Source organism: Gallinula chloropus (assembly GCF_964237585.1).
Source record: "Gallinula chloropus genome assembly, chromosome: 22".
NCBI classification, from domain to species: domain Eukaryota; kingdom Metazoa; phylum Chordata; class Aves; order Gruiformes; family Rallidae; genus Gallinula; species Gallinula chloropus.
In genome coordinates, this window is record NC_140107.1 from 9,800,186 (window position 1) to 9,817,186 (window position 17,001).

General features: G+C 54.0%; 1 protein-coding gene across 1 annotated transcript; it reads left to right on the forward strand.

Moving 5' to 3' along the window:
- The first annotated feature begins 691 nt into the window (after window positions 1-691).
- SELENON (selenoprotein N) lies at window positions 692-16,999 on the forward strand. Its single transcript, XM_084274282.1, has 12 exons — window positions 692-812; window positions 4,876-4,993; window positions 5,799-5,929; window positions 6,335-6,547; window positions 7,347-7,471; window positions 8,284-8,421; window positions 9,971-10,052; window positions 10,975-11,163; window positions 12,264-12,369; window positions 12,784-12,896; window positions 13,519-13,620; window positions 14,377-16,999. Exons 1-12 carry the CDS (start codon window positions 705-707, stop codon window positions 14,545-14,547), a joined length of 1,596 nt encoding a protein of 531 aa, XP_084130408.1. The 5' UTR covers window positions 692-704; the 3' UTR covers window positions 14,548-16,999.
- Window positions 17,000-17,001: the final 2 nt, after the last annotated feature.

Here is a 17,001-nt window from a genome sequence, read left to right on the forward strand (position 1 = left end):
GCTCTTTAAAGCTAAAACAAAAATGATTAGGCAGGCTTAGAAAACAGCAAAAGCTTCAAAGGATTAAAAGCCAACGCTTCCTGCTGCCCTTGGAGAGATCAAAGCTCTGCGCGGGTAGCCCTGCAGCAGCAGCAAATGGTACTAAATCTTCCCCAGCAATCAAGGGATTTCAGCGGCGGTGCAGGAGTGCGTGTAAGGAGGAGCAGGAGGCTGATTTATGAGGAAAGATTAAAACGACTAAATATATATGTCTCTTGGCCAAGCCACTGCTGAGGAGCCAACGTGGCAGCCGCGCAGAGGGACCTGAAGGGCACAGAGAACCCAGGGAGGGTGGAAAAGTTTGGGGTGCTGAACAGGATCGGGGAAACGCCTCCAAAATGTGGGGTGCTGGCAGCAGTGACTCCAGCCCCGGGGGGCCGCGATGTGGCGGCGGGAGGACGGGGCTCGGTGCCGGCCGCGGACGAGCTCCGCGGCCCCTCGGCTGCAAAGGCATCCCCGGGGGCTGGAGCTCAGGGAAGGGTCGCCTAGGACACAGAGGGGAGGGGAGGGAAGGGAGGAGAGGGGCCGGAGATCCCCCCCAGTCCGGCCCCTCTCCTCCCCTCCGGGCCCCCGCCCGGCCCCGGCCCCTCCTCGCCGGGCGCTGCCCGCCTGACGCCTCCCCCGCTCGGCGCGGCCATGGCGGCGGCGCGGTGAGCGGAGCGGGGATGGCGGGTCCCGGCGCGGCCCCTCCGCGCCTGGCTCTGGTCCTCGCCGCTTTGGCAGCGCTGGTCGCCGTGAAGTACTACCGGGACGCTGAGTTAGCCCGTCAGCAGGTACGGGGGGACGGGAGAAGCGGCGGGGAAAAGGGGAGGGAAAACGGGTGCCGAGGCCGCGCTGCCCCTCGGGGAGGGGAGGGAGGGGAGGGATGAAATGGCGGGCGGGCCCGCGCGCCGCCGTCGTGGCGACCGCGAGGGGATTGGCGGCCGCGGGGGCGAGGGGAGCGCGGGCCCTGCGGCGGCTGCTGGGCCTGAGGTGGCCGTGGCGGCTGTGGTGGCGGTGCCCAGGCTGAGGAGGCAGCGCGGCGGCCGTGGCCGTTGAGGTGCCCACCGGGCTTTGGTGGCCGTGGGCGTTGAGGTGGCCACTTCTGGGCCGAGGGCACCCGACACATGGGTGGCTGCCGGGGCCGATGTGCCTGTGGCCAGGCGGCCACCTCCAGGCGTGGGTGGCCACTGAGACCGAGGCGTGGGCCCTGCTGGGCCGAGGGCCCCACCGCACGAAGGTGGCCGCCGTGGCCGTCAGCAGGCTGAGGGCGCCACAGCGCTGTGGCACCGCACGCCAGTGACTGCGAGCCTGAGGCGGCTGCTGCCAGGACGAGGCGTTGCACGGCTCTGGTGGCCGCAGGGCTTGTGGTGGCCGGGGCGGGCTGGAACAGCCGTGGGGCTGCCGTGACTCCCGTCCTTCCAGGCCAGCAGCCTCCACCGGGAGGCGACTGAGCAGGAGCCCCGGAGCACAGCTCCTGGCGTGACGCTTTGCACCTCCTCTCGATGGGGCCTCCTTCCAGCTTTATTCCCTGTAAATCCACCCAAAACTCAGGTAACTTGTTTTTTAGGCGTTTTTTTCATGCTGTAAGTGCAGGTTTGGTGTTCCCTGACCATGGAAGCAGCAAAAGAAGGCAGGATGTGAGCTGAAAAGGGGGGAGGGTTTTGTGTTGGTTTGGGGGTCTTTTGTGTTTGGTTTGTTGGGGTTATTTTAATTATGCCGATTGACATTGGGTTTGATTGTAATCCTTAAAATTCCAGTGCTTTGGAGAAGGCCTGCCTTTGTTAAAGATAAGGCTCCCCTGGCTCTTCTCTTCAGCTTGTGTCCCTGAACACCTAAAAAAGTTCCCAGAAAAGAGCAGGCTTCTTGGTATTTCCATTAAAAAGACAAGTGCTTTTAGAGGCTGTCCTTCTCTTTGTCTCTTGAATTGCAAAAAAAACCCAAAAGGAAAATGGCTCAAACCAGTTAATGAGAAGAATTCCTCTGATGGATGGGACGGGAGAGGCAGGGCAGCCTGTCCCAGGCTGGCTGGAATAACCTCAGCCCTGCGTGAGGCATCGGGAGGGTTTCTGACTGGGCACTGCTGGAGAGGCGAGCAAAATGGGAACAGCCCCAGGGTTTTGTTTTTTCCTTCCTCTTGCTTCAAGCATATGTCTTGTCTCTTTCTAAGGAAATACTTATTTAGCTAAACAACCCACGAGCAGGTGGGAGAAGAAAACTCTTTGTGAAAACCACAGCTCTCCTCCTCTACAGAAAGCCTGGAAAAGCTCAGTCTTGCTCCTCTGGCACAAACAGAAGTTTTTATTTCTTATAATCCCCGATTAGAAAGAAAAAAGAAAACAAAACCCACAGGCTTCAGAGAGCTTTCTTTAGCTTAAGTGTTATCAGAAGACAAAAGGCCAAGCCCTGACGTCTCTCCCCTTTCAAACATGATTTTTGCCATCCCTTTTGGCTGAGGGCAGCCGGGCTGCTGTGTGCTCTGCCCAGGTCTTTGCTCCTCCTTGGTTGGGATCTTGTCTCCAGCTGGAGGTGGTCCCCAGGTCCCGGTGTGGGTAAGGCTGTGTGGTGGGGCTCCTGCGATGCTGCCACTGAGCTGCTGTGCTTTCTGAGTGCAGACATGAGTGATCCTGAAGGCAGCTTTGCTGGTGAAGTGACTTTTAACTACATCTGGGGAGAGCAGCATCGTCTGAAGTGGGCAGAGCCCTGGACTGACCCTGTTAACAGGGAAAGCTGCCTTCTTCCAGCTGCTGGTAAGCATGTGAGGTGTGTGCACACATGTAAGTTGCCCAACCACAAAGCTGCCACGTCTCTGGCCAGCTGCAGTTGTAGGAATCATTGTCAGATGGTTCCACAGCTGATGGCTTTTCATTGCTTGACCTGTGACCATGCAGGCTGAGGGCTGGCAGCGTGCTCTCAGTTTAGGTTGTTTTTTGGATGCTCATGTCCCACACCAGCCACTCGTATTCCCCCACTTCACACTGTGCTGTCTTAGACACAGCCAGAGATGTCATTCTTCATTTGTGGGGTGTAGCTGGTTCTCCTCCTGCCCTCAGCCCTGTTTAAGTAAACAATAGTGACTTTTCCCTAATGCTGGAGCAGCAGGCAGCCTTACCAACTGAAAACTTTGTCCCAGAGGTCCCGGTCTGTGAAGTGCAAAAAGAAGAGAGGCTCTGAAAGATTCATCAGTAGGGAACAGCTGATGTGCCGTGGAGAGGGCTGGGAAGTGAGCCGTCTCTCCAGAGCCCAGCTCACATCCAGGCCAGCCCAGCCTCCTCTGCAGAGCAGGGATCTGTCGTGTGCTCCCTGCGCAGCTCCCGGCCGCTGAGCCATCACGCGCACCCGTACCAGATCAATGCGTTACGGCTGGAGCCAAGAACAGCACTGAAGCCCAGCCCAGGGCTTTGTGATGTGGCCCTGGCACCTGGCTGTCAAGGAACAGGGCAGTTGTTCACTGGAAAATGCTATTACCTATTTATTGGGCTGAGAGTGTGCATTTGGGGAACAAAGGCACCGTTTTGGCCCCAGGAAGGTGGACAGTCCAGAGCATGTTCTTCCTGTGTGCAGATAAATATCCATCTTGTTCCTTGATGCCTTTTTCAGCTGTGTAGCTCCTGTGCACTCTCCTCCCTGCCCTTCCTCAGCCGTGTCTACGTCCAGATCTCTGGTTTGTATTCCAGGGTCTTTATTTCTGTCTGCCTCCGTCTTGAAACTGCCCTGGAAGGCTCTTAAGTGCTTTTGTTCCTGCAGTTGACGGGAGCAAAGCCTTCCAGGCTGCATTAGTGCTGCTTCAGGCTGGCAGGCAACAGATGGAAAATAAACTAGTTCAGGAGCTCTGGGGATGGTAATGGTGCTGCAGGCAATAGAGAATAAACACGGCTAAACAGCAGAATGCAGAGTGTTTATCCTTGCAGCTTCAGGCTTTTATGGGGGTGGCAGGGGAAGCTGCCCCAAATGATGTGTCACGGGGGTGTGCTGCATGCTGGCTGGCAGTGATGTGACTTGTCTGACCTGCTCTGTGTCTCTCTGCTCCTGGCACACCATCGTGGAGCTCTTACTCTGCCTGCAGTTTGCCCCTTTCCCTTCGGCGCCGAGTGCTGCGGAGTGGAAATGGCTCGAAGCATCTAGAGCCTTTCTGGGGCTGTTCCAGGGGACACGTCATGTTTCTGTGGTGTCTTCCACTGGATGGTCTCTATGTGGGCTTTGCAGAGGAAGAAACTGAGGCAGAGTGTGGCTGGGGTCTTGCAGAAGTTTCTGGAGGTGGGGTGTGTGGCTGCCCTGTGTCTGCAGTGCTCCCTGCAAAGCGAGGGGCCCAAATGCTCCGTCCAGTGCTGAGGCAGGAGACTTGGCAGGGAACCTGACCAGAGCAGGGCAGTTACACACGGTGATGCTGGCACAGACCTGGGATGGGTGTGAGTTCCGTTGCTTCCTGCAGAGTTACAAGGGCTCAGTGTTTCTGTACTGTGGAGAGCCCTCACGTGGCTGCCTTTGGTTCACAGCTCATCAGTTAATCCCAGAAATCCCCATCTCCAGGTGCTCTGAATATCAGTGGGTTTGGGACAAAGCGTCTGGGAGAAGTTGAGATTTTTGTGACAAAAGACTTTGAGGATGACTCTGAGCAAATGATTCAGTGTGAATTACTCAGCCAGATGTAGTTTTAATATGCTCATGCCAACAGCTCTGGACACCGATCCCTATTGTAAATAGCACAAAATCCTGCCAAGGGGCGTTCATCTTTCCATTCGATGGCCCTGTGTGTGCTGGAAGGAATGCAAATCAACTCAGGCTGAGAGGGGCTGGAGTGAGTTTCTGCAAGAGGTTGGAAATGAAATCTCACTTGCCTCTTTCTTCCCAAACTAGGAGCTGGCGCTGAAGTCTTTGGGAAGTGAGGGGCTGTTTCTCTTTTCTTCTTTGGACACAAACAATGATCTGCACCTCAGTCCCGAAGAGTTCAAGCCAATAGCTGAGAAGCTGACAGGTAGGTATCTGTCTACCTCACAGAGCTCTCTGCACCCACTGGGCAGAAGCCAAAGGTGGTGCCCTCAAGAGTTTTTATTCGTCTTGATTTTTTTTTTCTGGGTGCTGTTTTGGGTCTTATTTACATGAAGAGAGCCTGCTAAGCTTTACGAGTTTTTGGAAAGGCTTAAGCACCAGACATCACTTTCACAAAGTGGAGATTTTATGAGACACAAGATCCCATTGCTGGACTAGCAAAGTACATAAGTTACTTTGTCTGGAGCTTAAAGGGGATTTGGGGTGGGTGAATGCAACAAATACAGCTCAGCCCGGGCAAGGCCAAAACTATTAGTGAGTCTCAGTGCTTCATTCATGCTGCTCTGGCTGTAGCCGTCTCTCTGAGATAGCAGTTGTGAGAGGAGTCACGTTTTGAGACTGTATCAGTGTGTAGCAAATGTCTCCTGGCAGTGCTACAGAGGAGGAAGTGTGGTGATGATAATGTGCGGGAGCTTAGAGTCAAATACAGACAGTTGTTTGCCTGTGTTGTAATGAATAGGATAAAGTATGTGTCCTGATCCCTCCTAGGTGAAATGAGACTGCCTGAGCTGTGGAGTTTAGAGAGCCTGCTAAAAGGATGGCTTCTCCTTCCTTCATGTGGCTGAAGCTGGTCTCTGGGCTGGGTCTGAGTTCTGCCGCAGCGTGGGGACAGCTGGGAAACTCCCAGTGCTCCTGGGTTTGCCAGGATAAATGTGTAATCACTTCACCATTGCTTAAAAGGGAGGGAGGGAGGGGAGAACAGCTGCTTAAATTCCTGTCGCTTTGTCTAGGGGTTGCTCCTGCCTCAGAGTTTGAAGAGGAGGACACGCCTGATCAGAATGGGGAGACGTTGTCCATTGTGGCTAAATTCCAGCCTCTGCTCATGGAGACGATGACGAAGAGCAAGGACGGTTTCTTGGGAGTAGGTGTCATGCAAGAAGTGTTATAGCCAGAAATTCTGGTATAAACACGTCTGGTGTGCTGGTAACATCACCAGGAGTAAGTGCTAGTGCATTAGGAGGGGAGATGGGCTTGCTGAGGCCTGTAGGGTTTCCTTTGACAAGCGAGCTCACTGCTTTCTGCGGCCTTTCGGTGTCATCAGTGCACTGAGCTGCTCTGTGCCCCAGTTAACTCACCCTGGGAGGAGACATCAGAGGTGGCTTTCCTGGAGCTCAGTCCAAATGCTGTGGTGTTGAATTGTATGTTCCACTCTCTCCCGTTTCCTGTTAACTCACGTAATTGAAAGTTGACAGGACGATTTGGTGGTGGTTGGGGTGGTGGGAATAATTTAAAAGGTCCAGGCTCTGATCATGCCTCTTGTTCACAGATTTCTCACGTCGCTCTGTCTGGGCTGAGGAATTGGACTGCCCCAGCAGTCCCTATAAGTGTGCTGTTTGCCAGGCAGTTTAAAGCCTTTCTTCCTCCAAAGAATAAAGTGGATCTTGGGGACCCGTGGTGGATCATTCCCAGCGAACTGAACATCTTCACTGGGTATCTTTCCAACAACAGATTTTACCCACCGCCTCCCAAGGGCAAAGAGGTGAGAGATGAAGCTCTTGTTCCTGCGTACCTGAGAGCAGATGAAGCACAGGAATCCTTAGAGGGACAGACCTATTGCATTATGTCTCCTTGGCCTTTATAAGGGAGCAGAAAGGCTGCAGTGTACAGCCAGGAGCACTGACTTCTAAACTGGAGATAAAACTGAGAGCAGGCAAAAGCTCTGGGTGTCTCTCATGGCCAGATGAGGCTGACTTGAGTAACTTCATCTTCCTTTGTTTAAGTGCTTGGGTTTTTAGGCTAGTCTTTCCTGGACAGGAAGAGGAGGGGGGTTATTCAGAAAGCACTTGCATGAAGCAGTTGTGCCTTGAGGAACACTTGTTGAGTGGTTCCCTGACAAGTGAAACGCTGTGTATATGTAGTTTGTAAAGCCTGGTGTGTGTGTCGCTGCCCCCAGGGTGCCTGGGTAGGTGGTACTGATCGCACGGTTGATACACCTCCCAGCCTGGTGTGTTTATTGATTCCATACCCAGTCTTTCAAAGTCTTAAGTAGTATTGATGGAGGCAGCCTCCTAGATCAGTTTGCCATACTCAAGACATTCAGCTGGCTGTGATGATGGAAGCTTGCAGACATTGGGAATAGCACAAAAAGCATGGAAGATGGATTTATTTTTAAAAGCAGAGTCTTGCTTTATCTCCTTGTTTTGTGATTAGGTAAGTCTCCAAGTCCATTTTTAAGTTCTCTTGCCTTCCTGATCTGGTGGGGGGTTACTTTGGCACTGCAGCTGACCTGTGGTGGAGGAACCCTTCTCATTTTTGTGCTCTTACAACTCTCTCTCTAGATCATAATCCACAGGCTTCTGAGCATGTTCCACCCACGCCCCTTCGTCAAAACCCGCTTTGCTCCCCAAGGAGCAGTGGCCTGCATCCAAGCCATCAGCACCTTCTACTATACCATAGCGTTCAGGTAAGGCCAGGGGTTCAGGGGGTTAGGGGAGGGTTTGGGGGCACTCCTCAGTTTCCTCCGTGTGTCAGGGGGGTGCAGAAGGCTGCTGGGAGCCTGTGGCAGGGAGCGTGCATCTCACTGCGTCTGCAGTGCTGTTCCCAAGCAAGACCAGATGTGAGGAGGCTGCGAGGGAGGCAAAGCCCTGTGAGGAAGTGGGTGGTTCACAGACAGCTCTTGCCTGCGTGTGATGCTTTGATGACACCCGAAGAGGGCACCAGTGCTCCCAGTGTCACCGAGTCACTGGTGAGGCAGGGACTCTTGCCCAGATGCAGGACAGCAACCATTCCCCATCACCTTGTTTTGGAGGTATCCCTGGTTGAAAAGGGAGAGTCTGATTAGCAAGAAATTTGTTAGATTTTGATTAATGGGGAGGTGTGTGAAGTGCCTTCCCAACGGGGAGAGTCTGGGGAATCTCTTGTTTTACTGGGAGTGTTTCATGCTGCTTGTGTTTGCCTGATCAAGCTGAAAGGGTGACTGAGTCAGTCTGCTGCTCCTGCGTTTCAAAGGAATGATAATTCAATTCATCCTTCCTGGATGGACACTTGCTGCCCAGTTCCAAAAGGCCATTGGAGATGATCCTGACCCAGGGGATCTGCTCCAGTCTTTTTCCCTCTTCGTTGTGTGACATGAAAAGCTTTGTGAGTTGAACATCTGCCACCACTTAGCTTTCTGATTCCTGGTGCCTGGAGGGAACTTCTCCCCGCTGTCATCTGCGGCGCGTGATCCCTTCTCTCCTCACAGCACTGCAGCTGGTGGCTCTTTTCTCCTTTCAGGATCCACGCTGAGTTCCAGCTGAACGAGCCACCAGACTTCCCCTTCTGGTTCTCCCCAGCCCAGTTCACAGGTCACATCATCCTCTCCAAGGACTCTTCCCACGTCCGAGAGTTTCGGCTCTTCGTCCCTAACAACAGGTACAGCTGTTTCTCCACCCTCCAGGGTGCTGAGCAGACCTGAGGATCATTGTAAGTGAAGCCCAGTGGAACCCAGTGGCCCTGGAATCCTGTCCTGTGTGGGACTGGGAGCTGTGCATGGCAGGAGGCTGGTGGGCTCTTGTTGTCTGAAGATAGGTGCAGTGACAGCCCTGTCCCTTGCAGTGTGTCAGCACCGTGGCCCAGGCAGGGATGGCAGCTCTGCAGGCTGAGCTTTGGGCTCAGTTGTGCTGTTGGCTTATCTGTTTTCCCCACACGTCCCTCTCTGCCAGCGGTGGTCACGGCCATCGTGTCCTCAGTTCTGCAGATACAGCTGCTCCCTAAGCTGGTTCTGATGCAATTTTTCAGGAATAGTTCTGTTTATCAAGAGGTCTGAGGGACACCTGGCTGGGAAGAGGCAGGGAGGGACAAGGGCAGAGGGGGGATGGGGAAAAGCAGGGCAGAGGTTGCTGGGGATGGGGAGCGTGGGGTTGGGGATGGTTGTCCTTGCACAACCTGGTGGCACCTGGCATGAGTCTGGGCTGTCCTGTGCCAAACCCCTTCAGAGAGAGGTACCTGCAGGTGTTTGGGAAGGCACATGGGGATGGGGAATTTAAGTTGGCCTGATACTGCCTTAGAGAGAGACAGCAGCCTCTTCATTAGCAGCACTGCTGGAAGTGCTGCTCCCTTTGACCTGTCCCAGCAGTCCCTGGCTGTAGCAGGGACTCTTGCAGATGTCAGATACCTGTTGCAAGCTCCAGAAGGCTCCTTGGCTGGCTGTGATGGATGAGCTCGTGCTTTTCAGCAAGCCCCTGGAAAGTCTGAGTTAATTGAGCTCTGCAATTGTCTGGAAAACTGGAAAATACATCTCTGCTAGTTGCTAAGGATCCCTAATCCTTTTCAGAGTCCAGTTCACTCACCTGTAGCTGTCCCTTGGTACTTGGAGGATGGGGAGAGACCGGCAGTGTGTAGAGAGCAGCCCCATCAGTCCCACTGCCTGGCTCAAAGCACTGAAGTTCAGCAGAGCCTGATGCTCTTGCTTCGACATATTTTTTGCTTGGTGTTTCACAGATTAAGGTTTGTGTGTGTAGCTTTGCACTAGCTCCTTCCTGCTCTCTGGCAAGGAGCTGGAAGTGTTTCAGGGGAGAGAAGCTTCAAATCTCTTTGCCCATGACAGCTGGAGTGAAAATTCTATTATAACATTCCCCTGGCGACACAGTCCCTGTGGCTCTGTCAGCACATTTGTTACAGCAAGCAGACACTTAGGGCTCTGCCAGAAACTCCTTCCAAAAAAACACTTTTAAAAGTTCAGCAGGATCAGATTGTGCAAGTTAAGTGCTGGGAAGAAAGGAGGAGCAAAGATCCCCCCTCCAGCGGGGATCTAGGAGTGCTGGCCTTGTGCAGGGAGCACACTGAACTTCAAGGAGCCAGAGGCTCTGGGCTTCAGCACTGACCCTGCAAGGGGAGGCACTGGGTGTTCTCATTTGTTTGGGGCTCCCCATAAGCAGCTTCAGCCTCGGGTGACTCTGAGCATATCGGGTTCACCTTGCAGGTCTCTGAACGTTGACATGGAGTGGCTGTACGGAGCGAGCGAAAGCAGCAACATGGAAGTGGATATTGGTTACCTGCCCCAGGTCTGTAGCCACTCAGATCTTGTGTGTGTGTGCAGCATCTGTTATAACCTCAGTTCTCCCCATCCTGTAGAGCTTTATCTCCAACATTCAGGTGTAACAACATGATCTCTGTCAATCTGTGTATGTGGCTCTGTGGGAAGTTCTGTCACCAGTTCTTGTGATTTTCATTCCCCCCTCTGTGTGGGTTGAATCTTAAGCTCCTGGAGTCCTGTGCCTTTTTCCATTTTTAAAAACTTGCCTGATAGACAGGGGTGAAGATGAGGAGCTGAACCCAGACCTGAGCCCAGGGGGTATCTGAACAGCAGCACGTCTGAATGTTGAAACGACATGAGGTTATTTGTGGTAATCCCAGCTCATGGGGCAGGAAATGTAACTCAGGATTTCCAATGCCTGAATTTAACAGTCCCATTTGCTCCTGAACTAGATCCATGTTTCTTTTTAATTGCCAAAAGTCAGGAAAAGAGACTCACAAACTAATTTCAGACATTGCAGAACACTAACTGCAGGGAAGGTCCTGACCAGCTTTCCCCACTGCACCCTCTCGTGGCTGCAGGGGCTCTGTGAGGGACCCAAGCAAGAGCTTCACACTAGTCCTGCAGGTCCCAGTGATGTTAAGAGGCTGCTGTCACACAGTCAAAAATCTCCACTGGGAAGGTGAGGACATGGAGTGAACAGGTCTCAGGCTTTTCCAGTCTAGCGAGCACAGTCAGGCAGTAACTGAAGGAAATTAAGTTGTTTTCTTGCTACTGCCCAATAAAACACATCTGCAGCTGGTAAAGTGCAGCTCCAGGAGACAACAGATCAAGCTGTATCTTCATTAGAAAGAGCATAGTATTATGTTGTGTCGTTATCCTGTCCTGGAGTACAGAAAAGCAGGATTGGGAAGTCTGCAGTGTCCAACTCTCATCCTGTTCTCCTGCAGATGGAGCTGGAATCACCAGGGCCTTCAATCCCCTCTGTGATCCATGATGAGAACGGAAATGTGATTGACAGCAGGGATCCCTCAGGGGAGCCCATTCAGTTTGTGTTTGAAGAGATAACCTGGCAGCAGGAAATCCCCTGGGAAGAGGCAGCCCAGAAGCTGGAAGTGGCAATGTATCCGTTTAAGAAGGTGAGGAAGGAGGGGCCGTGCTCTTCCTGGGTGTGTTTATTTGAGGCAGGTCACCTTCACTGAGTTGTCCAGTCCCCTCAAGGACCAGCAGGCCCCAGAGGTCTGGATCACAACCTGAGCAGCACTGGGAAGAGCACGAGGTTCTCTCCCTCCCTCTGAGGCAGCGGGTGTGCGGTTTGATGGGCTTCCAGTTTCCAGCTGAGGGAGGCCAGCATCTCTGAAAGGCTGTTTGGGGCTGCACAGCAGCACAGGCTGGAGCACAGCCTGGATGTGATGTGTCCCAGGCTCATATTGTAAACGCAGCCTCATCCTTCCTTCCTCTTATCAGCAGCTGCCGACACCATTTCCGAGCGGGGCAGGTAATCGTGCTGCTTACAAACAGTCCTCTGGCGTCACTTCTGCAACGTTCAGCTACCTTTGGACCAAGCTTCCCTTATCAGCAGGAAACACACCATCCTCCTGTGCCTCTGCATCCCGCAGCGAGCCACAGATTTATAGCACTGGGTGACCCACACTGTTTCACATGCTGGCAGCCTGTGGAGCAGATGGCTACTGCCTGTCACTGCTTGGTTGGCTGCAGGGACTCGTTTCGGTGGCTGCCTCCTTGAGCCTGAGCTTACAAATGTCTCTTTCAGCTGCCAAGATGGTAATAAAGTTCCCTTCATTTGAGCAATTGGAACAATCTCTGCGTAGGGTCCCTCACAACTGGTTTTTAGGCTGTTTCAGTGAGGTTTTGTAATAAATATCTCAAGGCCAGATTTCCCAGGCTGGTGAGGTGTGTTTGCAGGCAGCCTGCCTGCCTGCAGTTGTGCAGATGGTCTCTGCAGTGTGTAAGGATGGGGCTCTGCAGCTGCCTGTAACAGCCCACACACGGTGAGGGACTCACTAAAATCTCACCAGGAGATGAAGTTATCCCTGGAGAGAGCACCACAGTTGTCATTTGGTTTAATCTTTGGGATCTACTGCATGATCTGCTGCAGATTAAACTGTGTGCATGTGTGTCACCTGTGGGATGCAGCAGGGCTGTTTCCTTCAGAGCCTGCTCGGATTTGAGGTGGGTTGTTCTGCGTTTATTTCTCAAGCTGTCTCTCTGCCTCCAGGTCTCCTACCTTCCCTTCACAGAAGCTTTTGAGAGAGCAAAAGCAGAAAAGAAGCTTGTGCACTCAATCTTGCTGTGGGGTGCCCTGGATGACCAGTCCTGCTGAGGTGAGACATTCCCAGTGTGGTAGGACACGATGTGCCTCCTTCAGGCTGTGGAATGGCTGGGGGTCAGGGAGCAGGTCAGGCGCCAGCAGTCAATACTCTGTGACTTGTTTTGGCGTTAAAGATGCTGAATGGAAAGAGCTGGAAGGAGGGGATTACTGATCAGAGTTTAGGGTCCCCAGCAGCAGGATCAGATCTGAGACAACCCTTAGGCCAGCTGTGGGAAACTGCCAAGAAAGGAGGAAAAAGGCAATGGGCCAGGCTGGGGGGAAGAGGAGTCAACTGCCACAGCAACCAGAGTGTTGGCATCACGGTGCCATTGTGGTGGCATCAAATGTGGTGAGTCAGTTCAGGAAGCAGCAAGTCACTGTCTGTCTGTCTGTCTGTCTGTCTGTCTGTGTGTCTGTCTTATTCCAGGTTCAGGGCGAACTCTCCGGGAGACCGTCCTGGAAAGTTCGCCCATCCTTGCCCTGCTGAACGAGAGTTTCATTAGCAGCTGGTCGCTGGTGAAGGAGCTGGAAGAGCTGCAGGTGAGTGTCACAGCCAGAGCTGCCCTTGCACTCGGCGCTGGTGGGCGCCGGCGGTGCGTGGCGTGGGGGTGCCAGCAGGAGCAGGGACCTCACACTGGCACCAGTGGGGGATTTCAGTTCCAAGCCCTCCATGTCCTGGCGATTGCAGGAGCCAAGCAAACACCAGATGGAAGCAGGCTAAGAGAATGGCACAGTGAACCCCTTCACTCTGTCATAGTGCCAATTTTGAAAGCTAAACCACATGCTTCACTGCAATAGCCCTGCCCAAGGCCATTTCTGCCACCAACAAACTGATTTCTCTGTAACCCAGGGAGCAGCCAAATGGTATCAGAACTGTCTCCTGATTGCACCTCTCCACTTGCGAGCCTGTCTCCAGGCCTGTGCTGTCAAATGGGGTCAGTCACAGAGGTGGGGACACTGGGAGGAGCTGGGATCAGACCTTTGGCGTGCCTGGGAACACTTTGAAAAGCTGGGATGAACCATTGGTGTGCTTGGGAACTGCCAGGAATGGGATGATTTTATTATCTGGGGACAAAATCTACAACCAAAATGTGTGAGGGAGACACCTGCACCATTCTAGTTTTGGTGTGTGCAAACATGTTTCTTTGGGGTCTCCTTACAGACCAACAGAGAGAATGAGTTCTACAGCAAGCTGGCTGACCTGCACCTGGAGAAATACAACTTCCCTGTGGAGATGATCATCTGCCTTCCCAACGGCACGGTGGTACGTTCATCACCTCTTTAGCTGAGCTTGGCTCTGCCCATCACAACGTGCTTTCTCCTGGGTCTCTGCAGACCCCGAGTGAGTGTCTGCTCCCCCAGCTGTTCCCTGGCTCCTCCAGCCTTGGTGGGGCTGTAGTCCCTCAGGGCGCTGTGCTCTCAGGGATGCTGTGGCAGACAGAGCGCAGCTCTGCGGAGAAACCTGAAACAAGCTGCTCTTCATTCAGAGACAGAACAGCAGCTCTGAGCAGGGGGGAAACAATGAGCCTTGAACCAGACATCTCCTGTGTTTCCTCGTTGCCCTAGTTGGAGGACATGACCTTTGGCAAGCCACTGTAGCTTGTTTCCTGCACCCTTTGTCCCCTGGGCTCACGTTTTGGAGAAAATCCATCCTTATCAGTGAAAAAGCACAGAGGCATTTGAAGCTCAGGTGCTGGTTTTGCAGCTGGGCTGGGCTGAGAGAGCATGTGGCGCAGCCATCAGCATGGGTGGGCTGCTGTCTCCCCAGCCCCTTCTCAGAGCTTTTCTCAGATCTCCTTCAATCATCTTACCCTAAGTGAGGTGTCAGGACTCTCGGGGTAACAAAGAGACCGCTGTCTTTCACAGATGTTTCTCTTGACTGGATCATACACAAAGTATTAGCGATTCTTTAAGAGCTGTTACAGTCTTGTCACCTGTGGCCTGGACAGAGGCAAGGGCAGTGGTGGGGGAATTGTTCTGGCCTTTAAAGTCTCCTCTCCTTGGCTGTTTTCTTTCCCAGCTTCACCATATCAATGCCAACTACTTCCTGGACATTACTTCGATGAAGCCTGAAGATGTTGAAAGCAGCATCTTTAGTTTCTCAACCAATTTTGAAGACCCTTCTACTGCAACATACCTCCAGTTCTTGAAGGAAGGACTGCAAAGAGCAAAACCATACCTGCAGACCTAAAAACCAAGGCACCTGATTGCCCCACGGAGATGGCCAAAGACTTCAGAGATCTATTTTCACTACAGCCATTCTTCCTCACCTTCCCAGCAGACATGGCTGCTGAGATGTGGACGGTCCCAGAACCAGGGCTTCGCTCTGGATGTTGGTTTGAGGTGAAGTTTCAAGTCCTACCAGTTTACATGACCTGCCCATTTGAGTTCAGGCAAACTTTTACAGGAGCTGAAGTACTTGAACCTCTAAACATTCCCGGTGCATACGCCTTGGTCCACCATTCACCTTCGTGTTTTTCCAGCTCCTGTTTAGACTCTGTGCTGAAAGTCACAGAACAGCCATACCAAGCATCACCTGGAACCCCCTGATGGGCCTTGTGTGGCATCTTGGAGGAGAGCGTTGCCACTACGACCGGACACTCGCGGTGAGCGCCTGCGCTGTGCAGGCGAAGGCGCAGGATCCAGGGTGGGTGGGAAGCTCCTTCCTGGCAGCTGGTGGCCTTCACAGCTCCTCAGCAGTGGTAGCTCTGAGCTCTAAGCTGCCCTGCAGCCCGGACACCAGCTCTTCACAGTGGCATTTGTTGACAGCAGTGGTGTAACAGGACTGTAGCTGGTAATCTGTAGGTACGGGAGTAGGAGGTGGAGGCTGGAGCACTGGGGTAGCCTCCTCCCAGCACCCTGTGTGAGAGAGCAGTCTCTTACTCAGGTTCTGTGCACCTGAGGGAGACAGGTTGACACAATGAAATTGGGAATGGAGACCAGGGGGTTAGAGCTACGGTGCAGATCAGAGACATCGGGTATGGATTAACTCGGGGGCATTAGAGCCAGAGGCTCTCTTAGCTCCACCAGTGCAGGACATGACCTTCAGGCTCTGGGACTTGGTGTCCCTGCCTCACCCAGCCCAGGGTGTCCCTGCCTCACCCAGCCCAGGGCTGCTCCCAGCCCACTGTCTCCTCAGTAGCGAAACAACCATCCACTACACAATGAACCTACACAATGAACAGGGTGAAGCTCCCTTTGGGACCAGGAGGTTCAGCATTGCCCTAGGACCATTAACTCTTTGAGAACCAAGTGGTTCTAAAGCCGTGAGATTTCTCCAGAGTTGTTCAGACAGGACACTTGTTGTCCCTTGTCTGTAACCACCCTGTCCCAGTGCCTGGTTACAGACTGAGTGTCATTTGGAGAAGGAAAAGTTAATTGAGAATGGGTTTAAAAGCATATTCCTTAGGTAGGTGAGGAGACAAAGTGTCTTCAGTAGATGGCTGCAGACAGCCATGGCTGTTGATGCTTTTTCTGCTCTGAAGCACAATTCTGTTGGACCAAATCAAAGGGGGGGGCAGAACCTTTCTTCTTTTTTTGCTTTTTTAAAATTTTGTTTGTTTGTTTTTCTCCCCTGGAAGAAGCTTTTTCATTCCCAGGCCCCAGGATCTGGGAGGAACCCGGGGTTGGTGCTGACCCTGTCCTCACCCTGCCCCAGCCCTCCTGTTTGTACCTGTAGCTGGAGACTTGAGCTTAGATGGACCTCTGGGCTGAGCCAGCGTAGCTTCACTAATTGCTCTAGTGAAATTAATTACCCCTGGGCTGTTTCTCAGTATCAGCTTTATAACTATGCATTAGCTCTGCACTTTTCTAGCACGGGGCCTGTGGTAGTGACAGGCTTGGATCTGGCAGCAGCCTCAGGTGTGGAAGGCACCGGGCAGCGGCTGAGACCACCACGCTCCTGTCTCAGCAGCAGTCTCATCCTTTCAGGGGACTTTGGTCTCATCTCTTTGGGGAACTTTGGCTGGAGTAGAGAGTGTCAGAGAAAACTGGGTGCCTGCCTCCCCCTGCTCCTCGGGAGGCACAGCCAAAGGGGGCCTTTGCAAAGCTTCACACGAGGGGTTTCTGTCGCCTCTCCCCTGACCCCACCTCCGTCAGGGGCTCCAGCCGTGGCAGTGGCACCTGCCAGCGGAGACTCGGCTCCGTCTGTTCCCCTTCCCGCCAGTTCTGCCGCAGAAGGAGCCGGGGCGGGGATGCTGGGCAGGCAGGGATGGCCGCCCGCCCCTCGGGCTGCAGGCAGCGGGGTCCAGCTCCCGGCACCCCCCGGGTTCCCTGCCACGCCCCCTCCGCCCTCGGGAAGGGCCGGGCACCGCAGCTCTCCGCAGAGACACCTCTGGGGCCTGTCTGCAGGAGCCGGCCCCGGGGGGCACGGAGGGGGGTGTCCCCTCGCCGCAGCCCTGCCCGCCCGCGCTGCCGCCGCCTGTGCTGCTCCTGCCGCTTCCCCGCCGGTCTGCCGGCTCCGGGCGCCGGTCCCGGTGGGTCCGTGTGCCCGGGGGCGCTGCCGCCTCTCCCGCCTCCTGCGCTTCGTGACGCCCTGGCCCGAAAGCCGCCGGGGTCAGGGCCGATGCCAGCCAGCGAGGCTGCGGGGCAGGGCGGGGCCGCGCCGGCCGCCGTGTGTAGCCGCGCTCGTTAAAGTCCATCCCAC